The following is a 25,947-nucleotide window of genomic DNA, read 5'->3' on the forward strand; positions in this document are numbered from 1 at the left end:
GTGATGGATACGGATCATGCTCTATGCTATCTTGGCTCAGCTAACTTTTGGAAGAAAGCTTTTACTCCTTTTTTTGAAATATAAGCCGTGACTTTATATTAACCTTGTGTTTCTGTGCCGTGTCAGAGCTCCATTATCTCTACAGGTGGTGACAGGTGATTACAGAGGACTGAATATGTCACAGGGTGGAAGAGACCGACTGGATGTATGTGTGTGTGTGTGCATGTGTGTGTCAGTGTGTGTATGTGTGTGTGTGTGTGTGTGTCGGTGTGCGTGTGTGTGTGTGTGTGTGTCAGTGTGAGTGTGTATGTCTGTGTGTGTGTGTGTGTGTGTGTGTGTGTGTCAGTGCGAGTGTGTGTGTCTGTGTGTATGTGTATGTGCGTGTGTGTGTCAGTGTGTGCGTGTGTGTGTGTCAGTGTGTGTGTGTGTCAGTGTGAGTGTGTGTGTCTGTGTGTATGTGTGTGTGTATGTGTGTGTGTGTGTGTCTGTGTATGTGTGTGTGTGTGTGTGTGTGTGTGTATGTGTGTGTGAGAGTGTTTTTTGTCTCTTGAGGGCTGCGGTGTGTACGAAGCAGGCTGTTTTTATCACACAGATTAGCCCGTTGCTGGTATTTATAGGAGATTATATGGTGCGACCAAACTGTGCTGTTGCAACTGTCCTCCTCTCCCACGTCAGTGAGGCATACAATGCAGTCCGTATGTATTTGGACAGTGGTACAATTTCGGTTCTTTCAGCTCTGTACTCCAGCACATTGGATTTGAAATGAAAGGACTATGTGGTCAAAGTGCAGACACACCTTTTTTTAACCTATTTATTTGAGGGTATATCCATGTTCCAAACAGTTTTTTGGGAAGCCTTTTTTGGCTTATGGCTCTGACTGTTTTTTCTTATTTCTCAGCCTCAGAATGGCTTCCTTGACTTTCATTGGCACAACGCCAAAGGCAATCAAAAGTGTAGGATCAAGACTAGATACTGAAAGCTGTCTTATACCTGCACTAAGGAAGCGATTGAGTGCACCTGACTAATCAGAAACAGCTGTGTAGCCAACTGTCCAATTAATTTTGGTTCCCTAAAATGGGGGGACTATGCATAAAAATGGATGTAATTCCTTCACGGATCACACGATATGGATGTAAATACCCTCAAATTAAAGCTTAAATCTGGACTTTAATCGCATATCCATTGCTTCATTTCAATCCAATGTGCTGGAGTACAGAGCCAAAAGAACATCATTTGTACCACTGTCCAAATACTTACGGACTGCACTGCATATTCTTCTAATAAACAGCCCTGACAGGGAGGCGGGGCTGAAAACACCCGACCTGCCCAGTGACGGGCACTCGGTGGGCGTGTTCAACCTCACCATTTCTCTGGAGGTCACGCGCCATTTTGTCCCAGCGAAGTGATTGATTATCGCTCGGGTCCCAGACAGCAGTTTACCTGCATCGCAGTGCGAGCGTGTGAGGTAGACGATGAGAGAGAGAGAGAGAGAGAGAGGGAGAGAGAGAGAGAGACACACACAGAGATAGAGAGAGAGAGAGAGAGAGAGAGGTGAGCCGTTGCATTTAGTCGTCTGATAACAGATGGCGGAAAAGCGCTGTGTTGAGTATGAATCACTGCAGCGGTGCTGCTGTAGGCTGGGTAACGTCTGCAAAATGTGATTAATGGAGTCGGGGCCCCAGGGCGGGGCACCTGGGCCTCCAGCTCCTTACTGTGGGAGGGGAGGGGGGCCCTAAACGGGCCCCTGCGCTGGGTCTACAGAGAGGTCCCAGACGGATCACTTAGCGCCCAGGTTAATGGGCCCCATCTGCTTTACCTGATCCTCAGGGGGACCGGGCCGCACTTACAGTGCGACGGAACTCCCTGTTTGAAGAGACAACAGCCTGAGCATGTTTGTTTTGTGTGTGTGCATGTGCATGTGCGTGTGTGTGATTGTGCTTGTGTGTGTGTGTGTGTGTGTGTGTGTGTCTGGGCAGGCTGGTACTCTGTGTTTCTGCTTCACAAACCAAGATCCTTATTCCCCTCAGCCTTATAGTGTTTTTTTTATTTCAGTAGCACGACAACATAAAATGGTGTTCTCTTACTACCTTACAGTTCTATCTAGCATGGGGTATGAAAAAGATGCCCCTTGCTAGCTAGAACTGTAAGTTAATAATGCATTTTGTCTTCTTCGGGGCAGTTTGCGCCCCAGGTCCCTTGTATATTACCCTGGTGATTTTTTTCTCCAAGGCAAAATATACCTGGTGTTGCGGTACAGCCTGGGATTTGAACTGGCAGCCCTCAGGTAAGTCATCGTGCCCAGCTCCACTGGGGCTGACAGGCTTAGAGAAGGCAGACAGATGTCTGTCTGTGGAAACGAATCTCCAGACGTTCCTCCCACCACCTCCAGGGTCTGGTGTCTGTCCTGCTGTGATTACGGTGGCAGACTGCGAGCGACTGGATTCGCCGCGCCGCCCGCCCGCTCATGGCGGGAAATATCACGTGACTGAACGGGGTCGTGACTGTCACTCCTGCGTTGCGACACATCGTGACCTTTAAGTTATAAGGTTCCATCTGCGTTTTCAATGGTTTTGAGATATTGAGCTTCGAAGATAGCGAAGTGAATGGGCTTTAAGCAGATACAGCCTTTTAACTGTAGCGTTTTGTCATACAGTATTTCGTGTAAAACGTCATACATGTATTTAGCGCCCTATGAACAACATATTTATCACACAAACTCACATGATACATTTGTTGCTTTCAAGAGAAAAAAGTATATTTAAGCACTCAGCTGACTGAAACATGCATGTTATTGTATTTGTTTTATCTGGCTTAATTTGTAGCATACAAGTATGATTTTCATTTCAGAGAGTCATTAGTTGGCACCTCATTTTGAGCTAAGGCAAGTTCACACTGTGTATCTCCGAGAACAGGGTTGAGAAACAGTGTAATATTAATGACTCCATAAATCCAAAGGGAAACATAGCTGCAAGCAGCAATTCAAGGGATCAAGCGCTCAAAGTCACAAATACCGTATGTCTGTGTAAGAAAAAGACATAGATTTTTGGTGAATTTTTCCAGTTGTAACATTTGTTGAGCTTCATAATGCCGCGTGATGGTTTAATCGAGCCGATTTTTTAGAGTTGTTTTCAGGCCGGAGTTCGCAATGAACACACTGAATTTCATCACTGCATGTCTGTGATGTTTATGAAATATCATGCCCACATGCAAATTTGTTGGCTTTGTGTGCATGATTTTAAGTACAGCATTTTTTAAAAAGACTTTAAAGATAAGGACATGCTACAATCCAAGTTACAAGTAAATCAGTCAAGCCATCTAGGAAGTTTTTAAGTGTTTTTTTATTTATTCAAAATAAAATGATATCCCTAATGTAGGTAAATGGGTCCTTAAGGCAGATTTATTCTGTATAAGAAGGGACATCTTCTGGCTTTATATTGATGTCCCTAATTCCGACAGATCAGGATCAATTTTAACCATATCGTCACAAAATTTGACCTGTGGTGGTTTGGAGATATGCTACATCAGTGTGCTGAGTTACGATACCATGTGAATGAACTTGGCGAAAGTGAGAAAAGTAGCATATCAACAAACAAATTACAAAATGGCCCCCAATTCCAGATGGTGACCGAAACCAAAATGTATTCATAATGAGGTGTTTATTCACTGTTGCGAGCTTCAGATGTTAACATAGAAAGAGTCATTTTTAGTAAATGTTTTAATTAAAAATGTACTGTGCCGCCATGTGGTTTATTCAAGCCAATTATAGGGCTGACTTCAGTATTCAGTTGTCAATTGACACACCAAGTTCCATCACTTCTTGCCAAACCCACATGCAAATTCATTGGCTTTGAGCGTAGCAACTTTGTTTATGCTTTAAGATTTAAGAATTTCAAAAGTTGATACTCTACACCAACTTTCTTTGGGTAGGGATGAATATGTTCAATAAAGAATGGCCAAAGGGTTCAGGAGTTTTGCCCTGTCAAACCACAAAGTGGCAAATCCAGGCCAAAATCATTCAATCGGCCTACCAGCTTGCAAAGTTTGGTTAAACCCAACCAAGTAAAAAAAATAAAATAAAATAGTGCCTAATCCTTTACCAGGGACTGTGCAGTGATTTAAATTAATTAAATTAATTGACCAATTGAGTGAAGATGAGTGACTCACGTCTTCTCAGTTTCTATGCTCAGAATACATCCACACGAGACTTGCTGATGCAGATGCAGGTAGCTCATTCTCCACAGCCGAAAATATGCACACGCTTTCCATAAAAAAGGAGTCTCATTTCGCCTTTAATGAGACTTGAACTGTGTTTTTAAAAAGAAAAGAATAAAAAAAGAATAAAACATTGTTAACACTTAAGAGTTAATTAGCAGTAGAGATCGACACTGATATGCAAAAAGCATCAGTGCGCATGAAAAGGATTCAATTCCGTTTGCAATTAGCGGATTCATTTCACCGCGTGCTGCTCTTTCTCCGGGTGATTTACCCATCAGACGAAGCGTCCCCGGATCCGCGGGGAGCTGTCGCTCGGAAACGCGCGTGTCCACAGGTGCGAAGCAGAGGCTTTCTTGGAGAAGAATTAAAGACGCTTCCTTCTTTGAAGCGCTCCTGAAAGACCGCAGCCTGGCAGGTCCTGGCGGGAGCTGTCGGTACCACAGCAGGCTGCATACTTAACTGCATCGCCGTGAGTGACATCAGCCTTTTCCGTCGCACAATTATTCGGTATTCATTCAGATTCATCTAAAGCGCTTGCTTTTTTTTCTAACGTTTTTTGTTTTGCCCAATAGGACAATCCCCTGTAGGGCGGTGATGTTATTTTCAAACTAAAAAGATTTTTTTTTCCCTCGATTTTATTTAGGTTTTAGGAAAACAACTTGGCATATGTTTTCAGTCCGTAATTGGCCCAGATTCCTTGACAAAAAAAATAAACCTAATTGTTGGAAGTTTGCATACAAATACAAGTCATGTCCTTTACTTTTATTCGATGACAGGCTCATAAGCTGTTGGGAATAATGTCTCGCGAGGCAATTGCTGTTCCCTGGAGTCTGCAGAACAGCTTTAAAACCAGTCATAAAGGACTGGGGCCTGTTAGAAGTGTCAAAGAGGCAATATTGGTGAGTTGCATTAAAAACGGCAATTCATTATACACATTTTATAGGCTGAAAACAAGCAATATAAGATATGAACTGCCTTAGTGTGAGAAAATTTTATGGAAAATTGAAAATACTTTTTAATAGCGTTTTTTTTTTCATAGAATTGTAAACCATTTCATGTTTATATAGTAAAGAGGTATAAACATCCAATCAAGGTAATCACAGTACAATCTGCTTTCTCTGAATGAGTCAGCTTTTGTCATCCAAATAAAAATAACACATTTTATGTCCACACTGCAATGAACTATTTCTTATGTGCATAGTAAACAATACACATGGTAAAACACTGATGTGCCTGGGACAACCTGCTTTGGTTCAATGGATGAATTAAATGTGAATTCTGTGTGCCCTGATAGATGAATTTTAGTAGTTGTACATCCAGCAGGGTCTGGGGGATGGGAGGGGTTTATGATGATAAGAATGCCTTGCTGAAAAAAACAGCTCAGGCTAGGTTTTGAAACAGCTAGTAGCAGGTTAGCCAGTTCAGACCAGCTCCCAGCTCGACATGGTTTGACCAAACTATGTTTTGAAACAGACAAGGTACCAGCACTAGCTGGTTGAACATCTAGTAGCCCAGCTAGACCAGCTTTATGACCAGCTTGACCATACTGGTTGACCAGCTCATGCCGAGCTAGACCAGCTTTTATGACCAGCTCAAATTTCAAGCCGGGTACGCTGGCATAGCTGGATTTTTACCGCAGGGTGGAACATCTCCTTTGTGTGGTGTTTGAATGACTGACAGATGTGGGTTGACCCCCCCCATCCTTCTGCTTCCAGTACTCTTTCATCTTGTGCGCGAGGTCCTACCACAGCAGCGCCCAGAGCACTGATTGATGTACATTTACCTAAATAAGTAATAGTCCAGCAGCTTGGAGAAACAGATGGAGCTGTGTGCCAAGTACCACTCCCCCCCTGACTGCCCCTGAACCAACAGGCAAAATTGGCCTCCTGGCTATGTGCTTTTTCAACTGTGACAGCTCCCCCTGGGGTATTTCAGACCTTACATAACACCCCCCGTGCCTGCTGAGGGTGGGTGTGCATATTTTGCCAAGGCAGACATTATCCTGTGGTTCTTTCGCTTGACAGGTAGGTTGCGATTAGATTTTTAATGGCTGTGTGCTTCACCTGGGAATGCAGTTAGCCAGTGAGGCGAGCTTTGGGGGGGGGGGGGGGGGGGTCTTTGGGCGGCTAGAGGGGCCAATCAGCAGCGAGCGGAGCAGTGAGCAGAGCAGCAAGTGTCGATGCTTGCTATTTTATTTATTTCTGTAGCCTTTTCCCGTTCTTAATATTCATGTGTTGGAAATCAACAATTTATCGGTGTACTGAGAAATAGTTTATTTAAAGTGCAACCAAGGTTGACTGTAATTTCCTTTGATTAATCAGCTCAGGATAGATTTTGACAGAGGATAACTTCTGAACGAAAAAACGCTGGTGTGCGTGTGTGTGTGTGTATGTGTGTGTGTGTGCGTGTGTGTGTGCAGGGCCATTTCTCACCATTTTGGAGCCCTAGGCAGGCGCTCACTGGTGCCCCCCCCCCCCCATGAAAAAGGAAAAACAACAACAAAATGCAACTTTGCACAATTCCATCATGCTTCCTTTTATTCATTAATTCACTTCATTTTATAATGATGCACTAAATAGTAATAATAATAATTTATTATGGAAAATAGAGGAAAATGGCTCAATAACAGATGTCGAAAATGAATAAATATTAATAAAAATATTTAATTCAACATATGAACTATATTTCACGCAATATATGGCCCTCAATATCCTTTATACCAGTGATTCTCAAACTGTTTGCAGGTTTTCATTCCAACCAATTAACGCTGCCTTAATTGATTGCAATTACTCATTCAGCCATTTGCTTTTAACTGCATTAAAGCGCAGAGTATAAGCAACGGTTGTTATTTCGACAACACAAATAATACATTTCACTTGATATACATTATGTTCAAGCCTGCAGCCCTAATGCAACAAATAAATGAAGTAATTATATACTCAAGACCTTATGCTGGAATGAGAGCCAGTATATACCTGGCCCTCCATGTCCAGGCGGATCACTGTGTATGAGATCACTGCTTTAGACCAGGGGCTCTCAAACTCAGTCCTGAGGGATCACTGTATATGAGATCACTGCTTTATACCAGTGGCTCTCAAACTCGGTCCTGAGGGATCACTGTGTATGCTGGTTTTCGTTCCAACCACCATCACGATCCCAGAATTGTAACAAGCTCTTAACTTTGTTAAATTAGGTACTTGTCACATTTAGGGGGAATATTCACCCTCTTAAGCCACATTATGCAATGCATGAAATGACAAATCCCATATTCACATTGTGCTATATTGCAAATGATTACATAAAGATGAAAAAAAAAAAAGATTGATCAAATGAAAGACTGAGCTGAATCAGCAGGTTCCTAATTGGTTAACATGTGGACACCTGGCCATAAAAATGAACCATTTGGTAGATAATGAAGTGTTCAAATACAGAGAAGATGATACCGAGCTAAACCTACATTTTGCTTCTTCCAGTCCCTTATTTTTATCCTTTCCTTGCTCCTGACCTGGAAATCGATCGAGATCCGCCATCTTTAAGGACATTCCAACCTGTTAAATCTTCCTTCTTGGAGCTAGAAGTAGAAGTTTGGAGCTCCCAATCTTTCCTTTGAGCAAGAAAGCATCGGCGCATCCTTTGCGGAAGTATTTTTTTTGGAAAGTCTGACGTATAAATGATCGACCTGTGGATCCATCTCTCCCCATGTGCCACATCTGTAACTGACCTGTGGATCTACTTCTCCCCATGTGCCACGTCTGTAACTGACCTGTGGATCCATCTCTCCCCATGTGCCACATCTGTAACTGACCTGTGGATCCACCTCTCCCCATGTGCCACGTCTGTAACTGACCTGTGGATCCACCTCTCCCCATGTCTGAACTGAACTGAACTGACGTTTGAAGGAGCAGGGGCATTCCATTTGCCTAATTGGCATTTTCACGATTTCCCTGTCTTTACTAATTTTTCTTTCATATTTTTCTATCCTCTCCTGATGGGTGGAGCTAGGGGCAAGAAAATGAGAAAAGAAAAGGAAAATGAGGAGAAAATAAGCAATTAGTCTGAACCCATCGTCTCAATAAGTTGAAGGGAAAAATTATGAAAGAATTAAGTGTTAAATATGTTAAATATGTCTCATTTTATGTTATTGGCTGCAATATGACACGGGACTTTGAATCTTCATGGCATGCATAGCAATTTCTGACATAATGTGGCTTAAGAGGGTTTTTTTTAAACCTCTCTTTATGTATGTAATCGTTTGCAATATAGCACAATTTCAATATGGCTTTTGTCAATTCGTGCAAAGCAATTTCAGACATAAGTTGGCTTAAGAGGGTAAATGTTCTCTCTAAACATGACAAGTACCTAATTTAGAAAAGATAACAGCTTTTTAAAACTCTGGGATTGTGATTGTTGTTGGAACGAAAATCAGCCTACACAGTAACCCAGGACTGCGATTGAGAACTACTGCTTTAGACTTACTACCTGTGCTCAGAATTGCTGAACACTTGAACACCAACTTGTTAATGCTAATATTTAATCAGCCAATCATATGGCAGCAATTCAATGCACAAAAGCTTGCAGACACGGTCAAGAGGTTCAGTTGTTGATCAGAACAAGAAGAATGTGACGTGAAAGTGTCTTTGATCGTGGAATGATTGTTGGTGCCAGGCGGGGCGGTTTGATTATCTGCTGGTCTCCTGGGATTTTCACTCACATCAGCCTCTGGGGGTTTACAAAAAAACATAAAGCTGACAGAAAGAGGACAGTAACTCAAATAACCACATGTTACAACAGTGGTATGTAGAATCTCTGAACACACAACAGATCGAACCTTGAAGTGGATGGGCTGCAGCAGTAGAAGAAGGGTATACCTAATACATAGGTAACAATGTATGTACAGTATTAATATCAATATGTTCAGTATGCTCATTTTTGTAAGGGTGTTTTTTGTTTTTCCATGTGCATGTGCAAGTGTGTGTGTGCGTTTGTGTGTGTAGTTCCTGTTAAAAATATGCTGAAGCCTACTATAAGTATACAAATACTTTTGAATATTAAGGTATGCTGAATTATAAATTTTTCATATGGAGGTGTTTAGTGCTGAGTGTGATGGACAGAAATGTGTACTGTGCAGATATGCGCAGGCCTCTGATTGGATGAAACCCGGTGTGACACCTGTCTTTCTAGGCACCCTTTTAATTTCTCGACGCCGCAGTCAAACCCCTGACATCTGCAAACCGCGTACATCCTGACAGACCGACGAAAAACCCCACCCGCCCGAAGGATGATCTGCGGGAGGACAACCTCAGAAGTTGTGTTTACTTCCTGGGATTAAACGGCGAACGCCTCAGCTGTCTCCGCCCGTGTTTGCTGATCAGCTCTGGAGGAATTAACGCGGAATACAGACGGGTTTTTCGACGAGCTTTTGAATCTTTAAACAGCCTGTCGTTTCTCTCTGCCATGTATTGAAGTTGTTTTTATTTAATTTTTTTATCTTACCTTCCTGAGGCACGGTGGCGTGGCAACATTCTAGCCGATGTAGTGTGAGTGTAGTCTGCAGGTTTGTTTTGGTTTGTGTGAGGTTGGATAAGCAAATGGAGAGGCCCTCTGGGTATGGAAAACAGTGTGGACTACATTTGGGCTCTTATGGTAAATAACCTTAATTAGCAGCCGGTGAATTTTTTTTCGAGCTGCAGATGGGGTGTCAAACAATTAAACTTTCCTTCCGGCAATCCCCCCCCCCACCCCACCCCAACCACACACCTCCCTCCCCCGATGCTGCTGTGGACAGTATCGCACTAAGCTGTAGACACCTGCTATGGGAATGTCACATATGTAAGTGAAGTGACATGTACAGGGTGAGTGTAAAAATTTTATTTTTAAAAAGATGATTACTAAGGCCCAGACACAGGTGATTTCCTCATAAGAGCTTCAATGAGTCTGACGGGTATAATTCCAGGGCTGAACTTTGTATTCTGAAGTAACCTTGTAAAGTATGCCTTCTGAAGTATCCAACTGCAGTGGTCGTTCAGTCTGCTGTTAACAGCCATGGGTTCCTCTTAACATTTGTCCAAGGATTTCATAATGAAGATGGTTCAGTTCCACCAAGGCAACAAAAACTCTCAATGTTTCAAACAACCTATTTCCAATGTCAGTTATTAGAAAATAGAGGATAAATGGAACAGTTGGAGTCAAGGCAAGGCCTGGTTGACCAATAAAATGTTCAGATAGAATGGCCCGAGACCTGGAGAGATCTCAAACATGGTATACATGCAAGGAGGCCAAAGAATATTTCTGAGCTACAGGTGTTCTGCCAGGTAGAATCGGGAAAATTCCCAAAAGCGAGACTTGAAAAACTCTTACCTGGTTATAGGAAGTGTTTACAAGCTGTTATAGTTGCCCGATGAGGAGTTACAAAGTACAAACTGACAGGGCTCCCAAACTTTTGCACAGGGCCTTTTTCCTTTTTTTTAATTATTTTGAACCTGAAAAAAATGTAAATAAAACGTAATCTTGCTTTAAAAATTTAAGAAATGTGTCATGTTTAATGTCGTACCATTTAGAGGTCAGGTTCGCTTGTGCTCACTTAGATATTCATTGGAAAAGGCTTTTTGACTACTGTAGCTGTGAGGTGACATTTCTTTATTACCTATTTCAAGAAGTGGGAAAGAGAGAGAGAGGGAGAGGTAGAGGAAGAGAGAGGGAGGAGTAGAGAGGGTAACAGTAGAGGTACAGAGAGAAAGACAGAGGGAGAGAGGTAAATGTATAGAGAAAGAGAGGGAGAGATAGGGGAAAATGTACAGAGAGAGGGAGAGGTAGAGGAAGAGAGGGAGGCATAGAGAGGGTAATGGTAGAGGTAGAGAGAGGGAGAGAAAGACTGGTAGAGGGAGAGGGAGGGGTAGAGAGGGTAATGATAGATTTAGAGAGAGGGAGAGAGAGAGGTAAAGGTATAGAGAAAGAGAGGGAGTGAGAGAGAGGGGGAAAGGAAGAGAGAGGGAGGGGTAGAGGAAGAGAGGGAGGGTAGAGAGGGTAATGATAGATTTAGAGAGAGGGAGAGAGAGAGGTAAAGGTATAGAGAAAGAGAAGGTGAGAAAGGGGGAAGGTAGAGAGAGGGAGTGGTAGAGAGAGGGAGAGGTAGAGGAAGAGAGAGGGAGGGGTAGAGGAAGAGAGGGAGGGGTAGAGAGGGTAATGATAGATTTAGAGAGAGAGGGAGAGAGAGAGGTAAAGGTATAGAGAAAGAGAGGGCGAGAGGGGGAAAGGTAGAGAGAGGGAGTGGTAGAGAGAGAGGGAGAGGACATGCACACAGTGTTGGTAACTGTTAGCATCAGTGTTTCAGTTTTCTGTAGTTTATTTTACATGGCAGACATCCCTATCCAGGCTTGTGTTGGAAAGCTTAAGTTCTTACACATTATCCCTTCACACAGTGGGAATCAGCCGGCGCTGATTGGGCACAGATGAAGTGTCCTGTACGCAGATCAAGCCTGCAGTTTTCCTCTGTCATCAGCCCATGTCCTTATCCTCTTCCGGGTGCCATCACTAAATTGGCCACCCCTCTCTTAAACATACAGTGCGCTGGGTATCGCTTCACCGGCCCAAGCTTCCCGTGCCGGAACGCTGTCTGACGAAGGAAGATGGAATATGCAATTTATTTATGAGTCTTTAGAGTGCACTGCAACTGTCTGGCTCACCGGTAATGGAGCTGTCATTTCACGAGCCATTCGGTGACTCCGAACCGTTTCTGAAATGGGATCATAGCGCGGTGACAGCGACCAAAGCAATTTCCTGCGTTCATTCGTCTTTCTCCTTTTTTTTTTTTACATGGCTGCCTTATTTCTCCCTTTGAGTTTCTGATGTGACGCAACGTGGACTTAATCCGAGCGATTTGGGCCACTGGTCTCTCTCTTGCCTTCTCTCTCTCTCTTTCCGTCTTCCTCCCTCACTTTCTCTCTTTTTTCCCCTCCGTCTCGCGCGCGTTGGTTATTTCCCCGTTGCCGTGGCGGCCGGCTCCTTCGGGCCGAGGCAGAGCGCAATTAAAAGCGCGGAGAGGTCACGGGGCCGTGAAGGTCACTCAACCGCAGTGTGAGCTGAGCTGAACTGCGCAGCAGTTCACTGCCGCAGCCACCGGCACCGAACAGCTCTCCCGCACCGGCGCTGTTTACGACGCTGACACCGACGCCCTGCGTTTGAGGGGATGCGCTCTCTCTCTCTCCTCCGTAAATCTCACTGCCGCCCGCCCTCCTCCCTCGCTGCTGAATTTCCACTTGAGGGCCTCCTCGTAAAGCTCCTCTTTCTCATCCCGCGCCGAAATTATCGGAAATAATAAAAATCTGACGACGTTGGCTTGTTCATCTCCTTTTTTCCAGAGAAGGGAGGTGGGGGAGGGAGTAAGAGAGTAAGGGGGAGAAAGTGAAAGAGAGAGGGAGACAGAGAGAGAGGGGGGGTGCAGAGAGAGAGAGAGAGAGAGAGAGAGAGAGAGAGGGACTGGGTGTGTTTTTGTCTGTTACTTGTTGGGGGCAGAGTGCAGGCTTTAAAGGCCGATTTCACCATTAGCATTTAGCATATTAGCCGATGTGGTCGTCGTTAGCATTTGCCCATAACTGCCATTACCTTTTGCTGCCTGGTAAAGGTAGTCGCCTTCACTCATGGGCTTTCTGCCTCTCTTGCTCTTTTTCATTGTCTTCAGTGTTTTTCTTATATATTTCTATACAATACATCATGCATTAACTTCAGTAAAATTATGATATCTAGCTTGTGTCCAGGCTTGGTGCAGTGTTCCTCAGACCAGCCCTTGTGCTGAAGCAGACGGTGGTATGCCCTTGTCCTTAAAGAGGTTAGAGGACTCGTTTCTCAGACTTTTCCCTGGACTCGGGGCTTGCTGGTCTCACACCTGTTATCCGTGAAGCGTAATCCATTCCTACTGGCCAGCTTGGACCCATACACTGGAGGATGTGGTCCTCCCGGCAGACACTGAAGTATTTTCATTGTTTTAATACAGAGCAAGTGTCTCGACTTCGATGACAATAATGTTTTGTAGTAAAAATATTTTCAGAAAAAGATCTTTTAAAAATGTTTCCTGTTGTGTAGAGCACAGTAGAATATGCAGTTCCTGAGATTAAGACCAGAGACTCGTGTCCCACCCTACGGGGGACAGAAATGAATCACAGCGCTGGTCTTGTATTACCAGGGGACCACGTGTGATTTCAAATAATTGCAGAGGTGGCCTGTGACCTTAATACTTGTGTAGGAGGTCTCTGATCTTTTTCCTGTGAAAATCTGCTCTGTCTATAATTTGGAAAATACTTCTGCAAATTACCTACTCTTTTGCAAAGCACAAAATATTAGTCGTATCTCAGTAATTTGGGATCATATTTTTTTTTAGATTGGTGACAAGCATGGCAGCATTTGGTAAGCAAAGTTTTTCCTCTTTCATCAGGTTCAATACAAACTTCTAGCTTGGGTCTACTAGCTGTGGTAGCCCATTATAACATCAGCCCTATAGCGAGAGAGAGGACGGTTTCCAATTAGTATTTCTCCAAAACAGTGCACAAAACTGGCCTGGGGATTCAGATAATATACCAAGGTTAATGTTAGCAATTATTTTTGCATCACCTCACACCAACCATGCTGTTATACATAATTGAATAAATATATTTTTATTTAGCTGACACTTTTATCGAAAGCGACTTACAATTGATTAGACTAAGCAGGGGACAATCCCCCCTGGAGCAATGTAGGGTTATGGCCCTTGCTCAAGAGCCCAACAGCTGTGCGGATCTTATCATGGCTACACCAGTACCACCCACCTTCCGGGTCCCAGTCATGCACCTAAGCCACTAGACTACTGCTCACAATCAAGCTGTTAACGAATGTTATTATGTTATTATTATCGTTATCAAGCTAATAACTAATATTAACTGTTAGGTTGCCTTCCTGGTGGCAAATTCAAGCAATAATAACAGCCATACGTTGTTTTGTGCCAGTCTTGGCTGAGTTTAGTTAACTATCAAATCAAAATCTAATTCAAAACAAAATATGATTTCTCAGTGGGTTGGACAGACACTCTTCTTATGCCAAATGTTTTTAATTGTAGGCCTACTCCTGAATTTACTGAATTGAAAGTTAATTGTATCCCACCCTGTGGCCAATTTTTTTTTTGTTTTTTTTGGGTGGGGGGAATATTTTGACCCTTGTGTAGTCTTAACATTCTGTATACTCCCCTTGTCCTAAGGGTCAAAAATGACCCGCCTTTACTAAACCCCTAAAACCCCTATTTTTCAAATCTATTTTGCGTGAAGAAACAACCATTCAAACAGTCACTCATCAAAAACTTTGTCATCAAATTTTAAGTTGAAAAGATTTCGGGGGTTTTCTCTGCTGGTCATAAAAGGAAAAGCAAGCAGGGAAAAAAGACTGTTGAATGTTTGAGAATTTCTGTGGAAAAGAAAGCATTTCATCACAAAAAAATGGGAGGGGGGAGTTGGGGGGTTATTCCTAAGTGACACGAGGTTGCCAGGTAACACTAGTCCAGCGTGAATGGGGAATTAGCAGGACGTGCTGCTGGCTTTGTGCCGTACGGAGAGCGAGCGAGCCGCGCAGTCAGGACACTCCACCGCTCTGCGCTAAAGCTGTGAAGTCTGAATCACACATTTGGCCTGATGTGTTGTGAACATTAAAAAATAATCTTGGAGCACATTAAAGCTGAACAAAACACTTTATTCCGTCCAGTACGGTTCAGAAAAAAAACTGATTCCCATGTGTTGGTGCTTAAGCGCTGCTCTAAGAATGCATCCTAAAGAAGAGGTTTAACTATCAGAACAGGGAGAACTGAAGAAGCCTTTAATGCTTGCGCGTACACGCACACACACGCACACAGGCGCACACACAGGCATGCACACACACAAACAAATGGGCATGCACACACACAGGCACTTGCGCACACACACACTTACACACACATACACATGCACACACACACACACACACACACACACACATATATACACACGTTAAATAAATATATACACACAGGCACATTCTCTAATTCTCTGCCTGCTACATCAACTTGTACAATTGTTTGCGGTTTTGTTTATCGCAGATGCCATTTGTTAAAATTATTTGCTGAAATTCTTATCATGCGTGTCTCCTTGTCACAGCTCTGCTGTTTGTGTAGCAGTGTGGCATCGTACACAGGGCTTTGGCCTTCCGAGCCCCACTTTATCAGCCAGACAGTGGCACATAGAGGTAATTACTCTTCAAACTGCAGCGAGAAACTTCTCTGCTGTTTTACCGCCATTGCCACGGTTTATTTTTCTACAAGGCCTTTTCTACAAGGCTTCGGCGATCATCACTGCAATTATTTGTTCATTTGCCTGACATTTCTGTGTCTCGGCTGTCTACTGAAGGGGTGTAATTATCCGCGCGCAAATCCACATTTTTAATTTTAGCCTCATGAGTCATTTACTAATGAGGAAACTTCACTAGCGGGCAGAGGAAGGGTAGGGGGGTGAAGGGGTGTGGTTTTAGCTCTTTAAGCTCCAATCGGTAATTTACTTCTTCGTTGTCTCCCTGGTGGGAAACATTAGTGTATACCTCTCCTTAAAGACTCGGTCACACCAAGCCGACTTCAAAGAACTAGCGGCAACCAAGGTACGAAAGTCAAATCGCTTTGCATTGCCACGACTTGCCTCATGATGTTCTGCTCATTCCCGGAGAGGAAATAACTCTCCATAGCAAGAGATAGTCTGTTCAAAACTGAAAACCTGGAGACCCAGGATTGTGGGAAAAGGAACCAGTTTTTTTTTCAGTGTTTTCTGGCCAGGCTCCGTTTTCAGGCCTGGTTTTCAGTAGGTCTACTTATGTAGTCATAGCGCATATGATACTCCAGTAACACTTATTCAAGTATGTGTTCAAATGAGAATTTGAACACATTCTTGAAGCACTTGAAACGGGAAGCACTGTGGACAGATAGCATCCCTGATTCTTGTCCTTTCACCTTACGTATCCTCTATGACTCAGCACAATGAGGCGGACGTGCCTTCACACCGTGCTCTGCCTCTTAATCCCTCGGCAAACTCCTCAGTCCATTGCTAAAGGAATGCTTTTCATAATTTGCCTCTTAGGTGAGCGCTGGCCACGGTCGATTCGACTCCTCAGGGAGAGCGGTGAATTAATGTCACAGATTGCGATATTGACGAATCCTTGAAAATAATAAAAGACGACACAATTATGCTCCCGACCGCCAAAATGTAACATCTTGGAAAAGCGGTCGTAAATTCCGGCTCGTATATGTGCCACATTGCCATTCTGCCTGCTACAACATGGGATAACCTTGCGAGACGCACGCTGTGCTCAGCCATTCTTTTGTAAACATGGAGATGATTTTAATGTGCGTTCCAAAACTCTGATTTCTGTTACACTTCAGAAAATTCTTTCTCTCAGATACTGGAATGGACTGCATCATTGCTGACATTGGGCCTCATGCAAGGACCACTCATGACACTCGAACAGATTTGTTCTTAAGAAGGCACATTCACTAATTTTCTCTTTGGTAGGAACAACATTTGTGAGTGGTCCCAACCTGTCTCATGAATTGTGTAAACAGCGATTGTATTCCAGAGAGGTTTAAAGCCATAGCTCGCAGCAGAGCAAAATTCAGCAACCGCATTGCTTATTTCTTGCCTCAAATGTTTGCAGAAAAGTATTTTAGCGGACTGTTTAGGAGGAATAAGAGAGTTTATCAACGGGCCGCCATATTCTTATGTTTTGGCAAAACCAGTAGGTCTTTTGTTCTCGGTAATACTATTGGCCATCTATCCGATGTAACCCACCTAAAATACCGTAAATATTATATTATAACGAACATCTTCATTTAGGACAGTTTTCTGATGTTGAATCATGTGACCAGCCCTTCATAAGAAAAAAGTAATAGAAATGTATAATAAGAAAGTAAAAATGTTCTTCGTCATGCACTGAGGCTTCTTACAAAGGGCTTTGTGATGTTGTGCTGCAGCCCAAAATGAGAGCTCTTTCTGAAAGCTTCAACGCCTCCAAAAGTCAAGCTGGAGAGATTAAGGGTTAACTTTATAATGCAGCTGCAGTAATCAAATTAGTGTGAAGGCAGACTGTGACATATCCATTTATTGGTGCATAACTGGAGTTATGGATATCTCACATTCTGTCTTTCCCCATTTGAATAACTTTAGCCTGAATAATCAAGCTTGAAATGCGGGGGCCTAACCTTCTGTGTGCATCTGCCGTTTCTCTCCTGTAGCAAATGAGGCCAATGACACGCACCGATCTTAATATAGAAATTTGGCGAAGAACGGAATGGAAAGCTACGAATGAGGAACGCGTCTCGACCTGTCCGCGTAGACGTCAATCAGCGCACGTCCGCTGTACCTGCGCGAGAACCTCGCCTGAAAGCACAGGTGTTAAACGCGCTCAGGAAACACCCACGTGCGGCAGATAATTAGGCTGATCCACGCCGTGCTGGGAGAGTGCCGCCGTCTCGTCGAGATCGCGTTCGTCACCTTTTCATTGTCTCGTCTCGGAAACGAGAGAGATATTAACCGGCTCCGTGGCAAAAAAAACGGAAAAAAAACGAACAGGGCACTTTGACTGCGGGAGCCGGAGGATTTGATTGATGTCTCTGGGGGGGGGGAGGGAGAAAAAAAGAGAAAGATTAGACGAGACTCGGAGGATGGGAGCTTTGATAATTAAAGCCGTCGTCTTCTATCCGGCGTGCCGGCGTGACGTCCTCCTCCCCGTCGTTCGAGGGCTGAGATAACTGACACGCTTGCGTCTTCTCCGTTTTACTTCTGGTGAAATAGAAATGATAGAAACACCCTCCCCCTCCCCTCGTGTCCCCTCCCCCAGTCAACACTTCCTCTTCGTCTTCTCAGTAGTTTTTTTTTGTAACAAAGCTTCAATGAAACTATTTCAACACCCCCCCCTGGCTGTGCTAATCTTCCCATCCTCAGTCCTCCACAGTCTCTCTGAATATCGCACACAAAACAGTCAGGGCAGACTGACTGCAGACTGCCCCAGAGGTGGAATAAGAAGAAGAATCTCCTGGCTATAGTTTATCATGACGGATAGGGAACTGGACTTGCAACTCAAAGATCGAGGTTTTGATTCCTACCCAACCCTGAACTGCCTCGGTAAATGTCCGGCAGAAGAGTAAATATCTGCCAAATTGTGTAATGTAGTTAACCCCCCTCGCCCTTTCCGTGAATTAATTCACTTCTTTTTATCGCCGTTTCTGACTCTTACGGCTTGGCGCTCTGGTGCGGAGGTTGAGGAGGTCAGGAGGTTCCGGTTTTTGGCTGTCTGCCTCATTCCCGCGAAGAGCCCTGGATCTGTGAGCCTGTTTGCCACATGGGGATCAATCCAGTCGTACCGCAGGCCCTGATCGATCAATTACCTTCAGTCGCCCGCGAGTTTGGTGAAAAGGCATTGAAGCGCAGCCACATTTAGTTGAAAAGTTAGCTTTTTCTAGTCGACTGGGACTATAGCCTAGTGGCTAAGTTGCCTGACTGGGACCTGGAAGGTTGGTGCTTCAACCCCCAGTGTCGCCACAGTTGTTGGGCCCTTGAGCCCACATTGTGCCAGGGGGGATTGGCCCCTGCTTAGTCTAATCAGCTGTCGGTTGCTTTGGATAAAATCGTTGGCTAAATAACTAATGTAATGTAATGTAATGTAATGGAATGACTAGGATGTAGCCAGATTATCCAAGTAAAACTCGAGCTGTATTTGGGTTAACCTTGTCCGTTTGACAGAGATCTCCACCCCTGGAGACGTCAAGATTGCGGCTGTTTCTCAGTGGGGCTGAGCTGAGAGCTTCCCCCCCCCCGCTGTTCCGTCCTCTTTCATGCCTTGACGTGTCACTTCGGTCAACGATAAATATTGCAGACAAGCGCGCAATGTCTTTCTTTTTATCCCTCTTTTCTCCCCGTTTTTGGAATTCCTCCATTGTATTTGTAAGCTGTTACCGCCACAGTAGGCTCCTCTATCTTTTCCGGGGCTGCCAGCCGCCACCAGTTCTGAGTCTATGGATCACCGGCAGAGCTATGCAGTCTCTGAGGGCGAAGGAGGAGTAGCTTCAAACCGTCAAACAGAAGAGTTTACACGACGAGGCGCGGGGCACTTCGCTTAAGCCATCTCCGCCTGCGTCTCGACACATTACCCAACATCCCCTCGGCCACGGCGGGAACAGGGCCTCCACGCTAAAGGATTCGCCTTATCGTGAAGGCTCCATAATGTGTTTCTTTTTTGTCTTTCATTATAAAAATCCGGTGGAATTTATGATGCACTCAGACGCTGAACTGTCAGGCAGGACGGAAGTGTAATGTGTGACGGGAGGGAAGAGATTCATCACAGGAAAAACGTCTACTTCCACCACCTCACTCCGTTCAATTTATCTCACTTAAGTGTCTCCCTTGCCTGGCTAAGGGCGAGCTGACAGGATGTACCTACGATGAGAAATGCGGTTTTAGCGCTGATGCATGGAGCTGAACCCGCCTGTCACGTCGTAATGTGACGGGATTACTTTGTCAGAACTGAACAGTCTGCGAGCTTCTGTCTACAGCGAGATTCTCTGCACCTCAGCCCTTTTCACTAAACAGATGTTACCTGATATTTGATTGTTATGTTTTTTTGATGTTACCTTCACGTACACATAGGAAATGTCGACAATCTACTTCCAAGTCGGGAAAGTTTCCACATATACTTGTGGACATTACACCCTAAGGGATTGTATCAAGAAAATGAATTTAGACATTTTCTGTAAATGGTGGCCAATTGGATTGTATGCTACTGTTATAAAGGTATAATAGGTAATTTCAGACTTAACGGTCAAGAGAGGAATAGCAGCAACAAACACCTTCAACCCACAACACTCCCCCTTCTCTGTAAACGCACTGACGTTGAAACGCCATTGGCTCTGGCAATTAGAACCAATTTTCAACCAATGAGCTTGAATTATTGTAGTTATACAATGTTTTGGTACAGAGTGTTGGGCTGTCAACTGTATATTTTGAAACCCTTCTGTATATTTAAGCACTTCGGCAGAGGGTGAGTCAACATGCCAGTGAGCCTTTTTCAATGATAGGAAGGGATTTACAATGGTCTTGTCACAATGTTTTACCACAAAAATGTGATTATATCATGAACATACTTCACGGAGAGAAAGCGGTTAATGGTCTCTAACCTAGACTGGTTTATCTCCATAGGTGATGTCATATACCTGGGATTAACATCAGAAACCAGGTGGTCTAGATCAGGTGACCAATTAGACCGATGAGCCTATATAAAGGGGCTAATGGTCACTTTTAGTTTAGTGTGTGTGCGTCTGTTAGTTTAGTTCAAAAACATGCAAAATATGGATACACAGCGCACATCGTCTCTGCCTCTCTCTCTCTCTCTCTCTCTCTCTCTCTCTCTCTGTCTTTCTCTCCCTCTCTCTCTTTTATTCAGTCCAACCGCAATAGAATATACATTTTGGCAAGTGTTCCTTTTTACCCTACACAACATTTTTTTCCTTATCTTGGACACCAGCAGCCGTTCGTTGTAAACAAATTTGAAATAAAAGGTTGCATATGTTCAATTTGACTTGTCTCAAAATGACTCCAGCATGCTGCTGCCAGTTCTTGCCAGGCCGGGGTACAAATCCCACCTCGGAAGAAAATCTCTAACTCGTTACATTGCTGCCAGTTGACCCGGATATGGGCCGTAAAGGAAAAAAGGGGTTGCTGCGGAGTTTGAAATGGAGGGGGGGTCAAAGGGGGGTGAGTGTTGCGTGGTTAGCTTGGCCAGTTCGCTCGTAAAGGCATAGTGATTATGTAAATTGAGTGGTAAAGCATTCGTCTAAGCAACCTTTGGACGAGTTGAGAGGCCGAGGCTCAAATCCCACCTCGGACTTAGTTAAATCTCTAACTCGTTACATGTGCCACTGGTTTTCCAGCCCAACAGCCAGCTAACTCATGTTCTGTTGAGCTGTCATATGCTTTTTGATTTGGGTTGAATATTTTTGTTTTGAAATCCTAATTAACTTTGAAACAGTGATTAATTATGTTGCTTCTCTTCTCATGTGGCTTTGTGAGACCAGCTTGCTGGGGCCAAGCTGAACATACGGGCTGAAGACATGTATGCTTAAACTTCAGGTCAAACCCCAGATGGCCAAACAGATATCAAAGAAGGATGCGCTGAAAATATCCCTGCCGCTGTACTGACTACCTGCAGATGTTTTTGAAGATCTTGGGCATCTGTCTTTCTTGTCATGTGTGACTTATCCTCTTGACTGTCTTTATTCATTTATAATTTGTCAGCCTTTTTAAACCTCAACAGCTTGTCCGCAATGACGGTTCTCTGAATGTACTTTTCTCCTTTTGCTGTGAATTGATGTGCTAGTCAATTGGTCTGAAACTTGTTTAATACTGCCTTAATTGATTCCAATTACTCATTCAGCCATAGGTATTTAACTGCATTAAAGCATAGAATATAAGCAACAGTTGTTCTTTTGAGATACATAGATAGGCATTGTTTTTGGTACTTAAAATCTTAACTTTTTTGCAGTAGCTTAGGTTTATTTCATATTTATACAAATATACAAATCATATCTTCTAATGGATATTTCTAGCATGAACTACTTCACAATAGTGCAACTATCTGTTGAATGCTTTTTTTAAATCTATAATGCAACAGCACTATTACAATTAGCCTAAATAGACATATCTTCCATTTTTTATAACAGTCTAGACTTTTTTTATTTAAGACTAATGCCTTTCATGTTAGAAAATGTGATGTTTTATAAAGAATAATTGACATAAATTTCATATTATGGGCTATTATTAAATATTTATTTGAGTTCAATTTTAATTTCTGTTTAACAGCCTTTCTAACTGGGAAATAATTGTTTGTGTGTACAATTTTATATATATAACCCCCAATTTTTTTTATTTATCTTCTGGGTAACAAATGCAAATAACTGTAACAACGTAACAGCGTATTGCAACAATAATCATCACAGCCTTCTGAGCCCTGTGTGTGTTATCTGACATGGTTAGTCTTTAACTCATCCTGCTCCTCCACAGCGTGATGCATTTTAAGAACCTTATTACATTTGTGGCGATTGTATTGCAAAATTGTGTTGCATCTTACTTACAGCAGAGAAAACTGTTAAACAACCAGCTGACATAAACTGAAACGTACCAGCACAAATCAACACAAGAGAACCGGGTCGCTTGCTCTCTTTATCTGCCTTTATAAAAGAAAATTGTAATTGTCTGATTTCATATTTAGAGTGAATATTGGCTGATTTAGATCACAGGCTGATTGATTGGTGTGTCCCTTGAAAAAAGGTACAAGCCAAGCACACACACACACACACACACACACACACTGTCAGAGGCTCAGACACACACACACCCACAGCCCCACGGTAATAAACACAAGCTAAGTCAAACTGACACATCATTCAGATGCATTTTTTCTCTCTCCTGCTCTCTCTCTCTCTCTCTCTCACTTTCTCACACACACACACACACACACACACACACACACACTCACGCACACACACTGCAGTTTACAGAACAAGCTTCTGCCGCTAACCGAGGACCTTACGAAGCCCTGGGAAAATGGGTGCTAACGAGGTTAATCGGTGGCTCCTGTCTGATGCTGCCATTTTCCTCCGGAACGAGGAAAGTTCCGCAGGAGCGCAGGGGCCTGCTTTAGCACAAGGCCTACCTGCCAAGCCGCCCACAAGCCACTCCACGAGCACCAGGGAATCCACTGTCCACTATTTCCACGCCCCCGCAAAAGTGGGCCTTTTTCTGAGAGATGGAAGGCGGGCGGGAATTAGTCAAAACCAAGTGCCAAATCAAAGCTTCAAAATAGCAGCCCGCTCTCTAAAATAATAACACTCTGTTTATTATTCTTTTTTTTTTCTAAACGTGTACTGTACACTTTGATCTTAGAAGGAGACGTTGTATTAAATGGCATTTATTTTATATTCGGGAAGATTTAAGCCTATTGTTAGCGGGGTATCAGTTCAAAGCTCAGCTTCATATTCTCCTTGTTCGTAAACAGCATTAATTATTTTCTTTCCTTGACGTTCATTTGAAGTCGGTGCTTGCGGTGCTGTTATTGTCCTCCCTTCTTCCCTTCACGGCCCTGTAAATCTTGCGCGATAGTCACCGGGGTTATTGTGCGCTGGCTCAGCCTTGTGTCTCCTGTGGAAAGGAGGAGGCTTCTCCACTAAAGTTGCTCAGCCAAACCCATTGATTTCTTTTCCTACGCTGTAAACATTGATTGTAGAAAAGCCTAGCGGATCCTCAAAGCACTCGGCGGATCTCAGCGGTGGATGGAAAACACCTCAATATCAAGTGTGGATTAATGGCTGGTGCTTACTCAGTTTAATAAAAATCCTTCATTTTGTTTCACGCCCTCTGCGGTTGTCTACATGGATGCATCCCGGCAACCCAGCCTTCATCGGCCAATCACAGGTGTGAAACACACCGTCAGCATGGCATAACAAATGCGGTTATTCCCCACACACGCGCTAATTATGCACATAATTATTTTTATCCCTCTTCTTGGGTTAAGGGTTTCAATCGTGTGATCGAAATTATCACATTTTCTGAAGGTGATATTATCAGACAGGTATACATTTCCAGACTTACATCTGTACCATACACAAGACTAAACATAAACAAATAAGTGCTGAAGAAAAAAAGCTTTCATCTAGCCCTGAGTGTAAGTGGTATGTTTGTCTCATTATTTTCAACCAATGAAACGTTTTTATTGCGGTATTTTTCCACAATTTGTAGTGGCTGATTTTGTTTGTTGTCTCGTCCCATTGGTGAAGCACCCTGTCAGTTTAAATTGGGAGGGTGTAGTCTAGTCTGACCCTTCTTTCGCTCTGCAGGCTAATGTGCTGTTCTTCCTGCTAGTTTAATAACCCTGAATGTAGCCTGCCCAACCTGTTTGCTTATTTCCTCTGGTAGATGCTTCATAACATTTCTGTTACCATTCACCAATTTTTACTGTTACACCAGGTCGGCCAGTGGAGAATAGGCCTTCTCTCAATAACCGGACTCCTCCTAGGATTTCTTCCCATTTGGGAGTTTTTTCTTGTTATGGTTTGAATGCATTTCTGCCCACTGGGTTTTTTTTGCCTCACATATTTGCTTGCTTTTTGGGGGATCAGTCTTGTTTTTTTCCCCTTCTGATTCTTCTGCAAAGAATCTTTATAACAGTGTCCCTGTAAAATGCTCTATATTAATAACATAAAACCGAGTTTGTGAGCTGTTGGTGGAGGCAGACTATGGGCTATCAACCGCAGTTGTTCTTGTGCAGGATTCATCTAGCATTTCACTATACCCGGGTCTGTTAGCTGGATACCGCACTAGAGAGCCCAGAAAGTGTTTATTGAAGAGCCGTTGAGGAAACGGGTCAGAAGGGGACTTCTAAGACAATGATCTCCACTCCATCTTCATAGTTCCATTTCCTCAAGTCTTCATTCAGTGGCTCATTTGATGCGATCAGATATGGCTGATCTGTTGTCTGTTTGAAGTGAAAGCAGCTCATTGAGACGTTTGGGAGATGGGAAATCGGAGACCAGAAAGACTTATCAAACCTGTCTAATAATTTGCCGCAAAAAATCCATGTTTTTCACGGTTTGGATCCCTTATAGAACTTGCTTTATCACGTTTTTGTTATTGTCAAGCTAAAATCAGGTGCTGTAGCTGGTTTAATTCTGAAACAAAGTGATGCGTTCCAAACTGAAAGTGCAGTCATAAAATGTCAAAAACATTTCGGCTTACAGCAATTGTTCATGCAATGCCCCAGCTCTGTTGCGTAACTGCGTCTTTCTCTGCACTCTTGGGTGAATGTCAGCATTATATTTAGCCTTTTCTCCACAAAAAGGCAAATCATTCTCCAACTTCAGCAGTTATTGCCACCGTAAGGTATGAATGGCATATTCTACGGTATTTTCAAGTTTTGACTTCCTGACTTTCAAGCAGATGGGAAATTGTTTCATCCTGGAAGAAGTTAGTGAGGTCCTCGTAGAGGAATGTGAATTGGGAGACATCGTGACCTTTTGAAAGATTTGAATCGCTGTGGGTGTAATTTGGAGGTATGACACGGAGTGATGTCTCCCTGTACTGAAGAACATTAGCATTTATCACCTCTAATGGGTTCCCCTTCTTCCCCCCCTCCGTAGCTGGATGTACCTTCGATGAGGACTCGACCCCGGAACGGAGCCAGTGCAAACAGGGCAAGGAGGACGACTTTGATTGGCAGCTGATTCGGTCCTACAGCTGGCCGAATGCCAACTCTGACCTACTGCGGGGTACGTTTAAGTTTCCCACAATGCACCAGCGCCACACGTTAATATCGGATGGCGGTCCTTTACAAATTTTAGCCACCTCTTTGTCTTCGGCTAAAAACAAGATTAAAATCAAACTGACATGTCATATCATATTTTAATGCATTTGGTGTAGGTGTAGGTATGAGCAGTGTTTTATTCCAGATGTGTAGGTGTGCATTATTTTGCCTTTATTTTACAAGTTTGGTTTGCTGAGAGCTCAGTTCTCCTTTGAAGTAGTGACCTGCAAAATGTGGGTGGAGAACGTGAACGTGGCCAAACACATATTGGGATGATTGGGTGCCCACATCTAAGGATGTGGATTTTCTGAGAATTTTACCAGTATATGGGGGTTAGCATCCTGACCATTTCAA

The 25,947-nt window shown here is 43.5% G+C and overlaps 1 protein-coding gene across 1 annotated transcript in view; it reads left to right on the forward strand.

Annotated features, from left to right (window-relative positions):
• Positions 1–25,947, forward strand: part of LOC133136781 (receptor-type tyrosine-protein phosphatase U-like) — a 154,611-nt gene that overhangs the window by 24,963 nt on the left and 103,701 nt on the right. The window contains exon 2 of the mRNA XM_061254504.1: positions 25,430–25,558. Coding sequence (XP_061110488.1) covers positions 25,430–25,558 — 129 coding nt within the window. The remainder of the gene's footprint in view (positions 1–25,429; positions 25,559–25,947) is intronic.

The sequence above is a fragment of the Conger conger genome, chromosome 9 (assembly GCF_963514075.1).
Source record: "Conger conger chromosome 9, fConCon1.1, whole genome shotgun sequence".
Classification (NCBI taxonomy): Eukaryota; Metazoa; Chordata; class Actinopteri; order Anguilliformes; family Congridae; genus Conger; species Conger conger.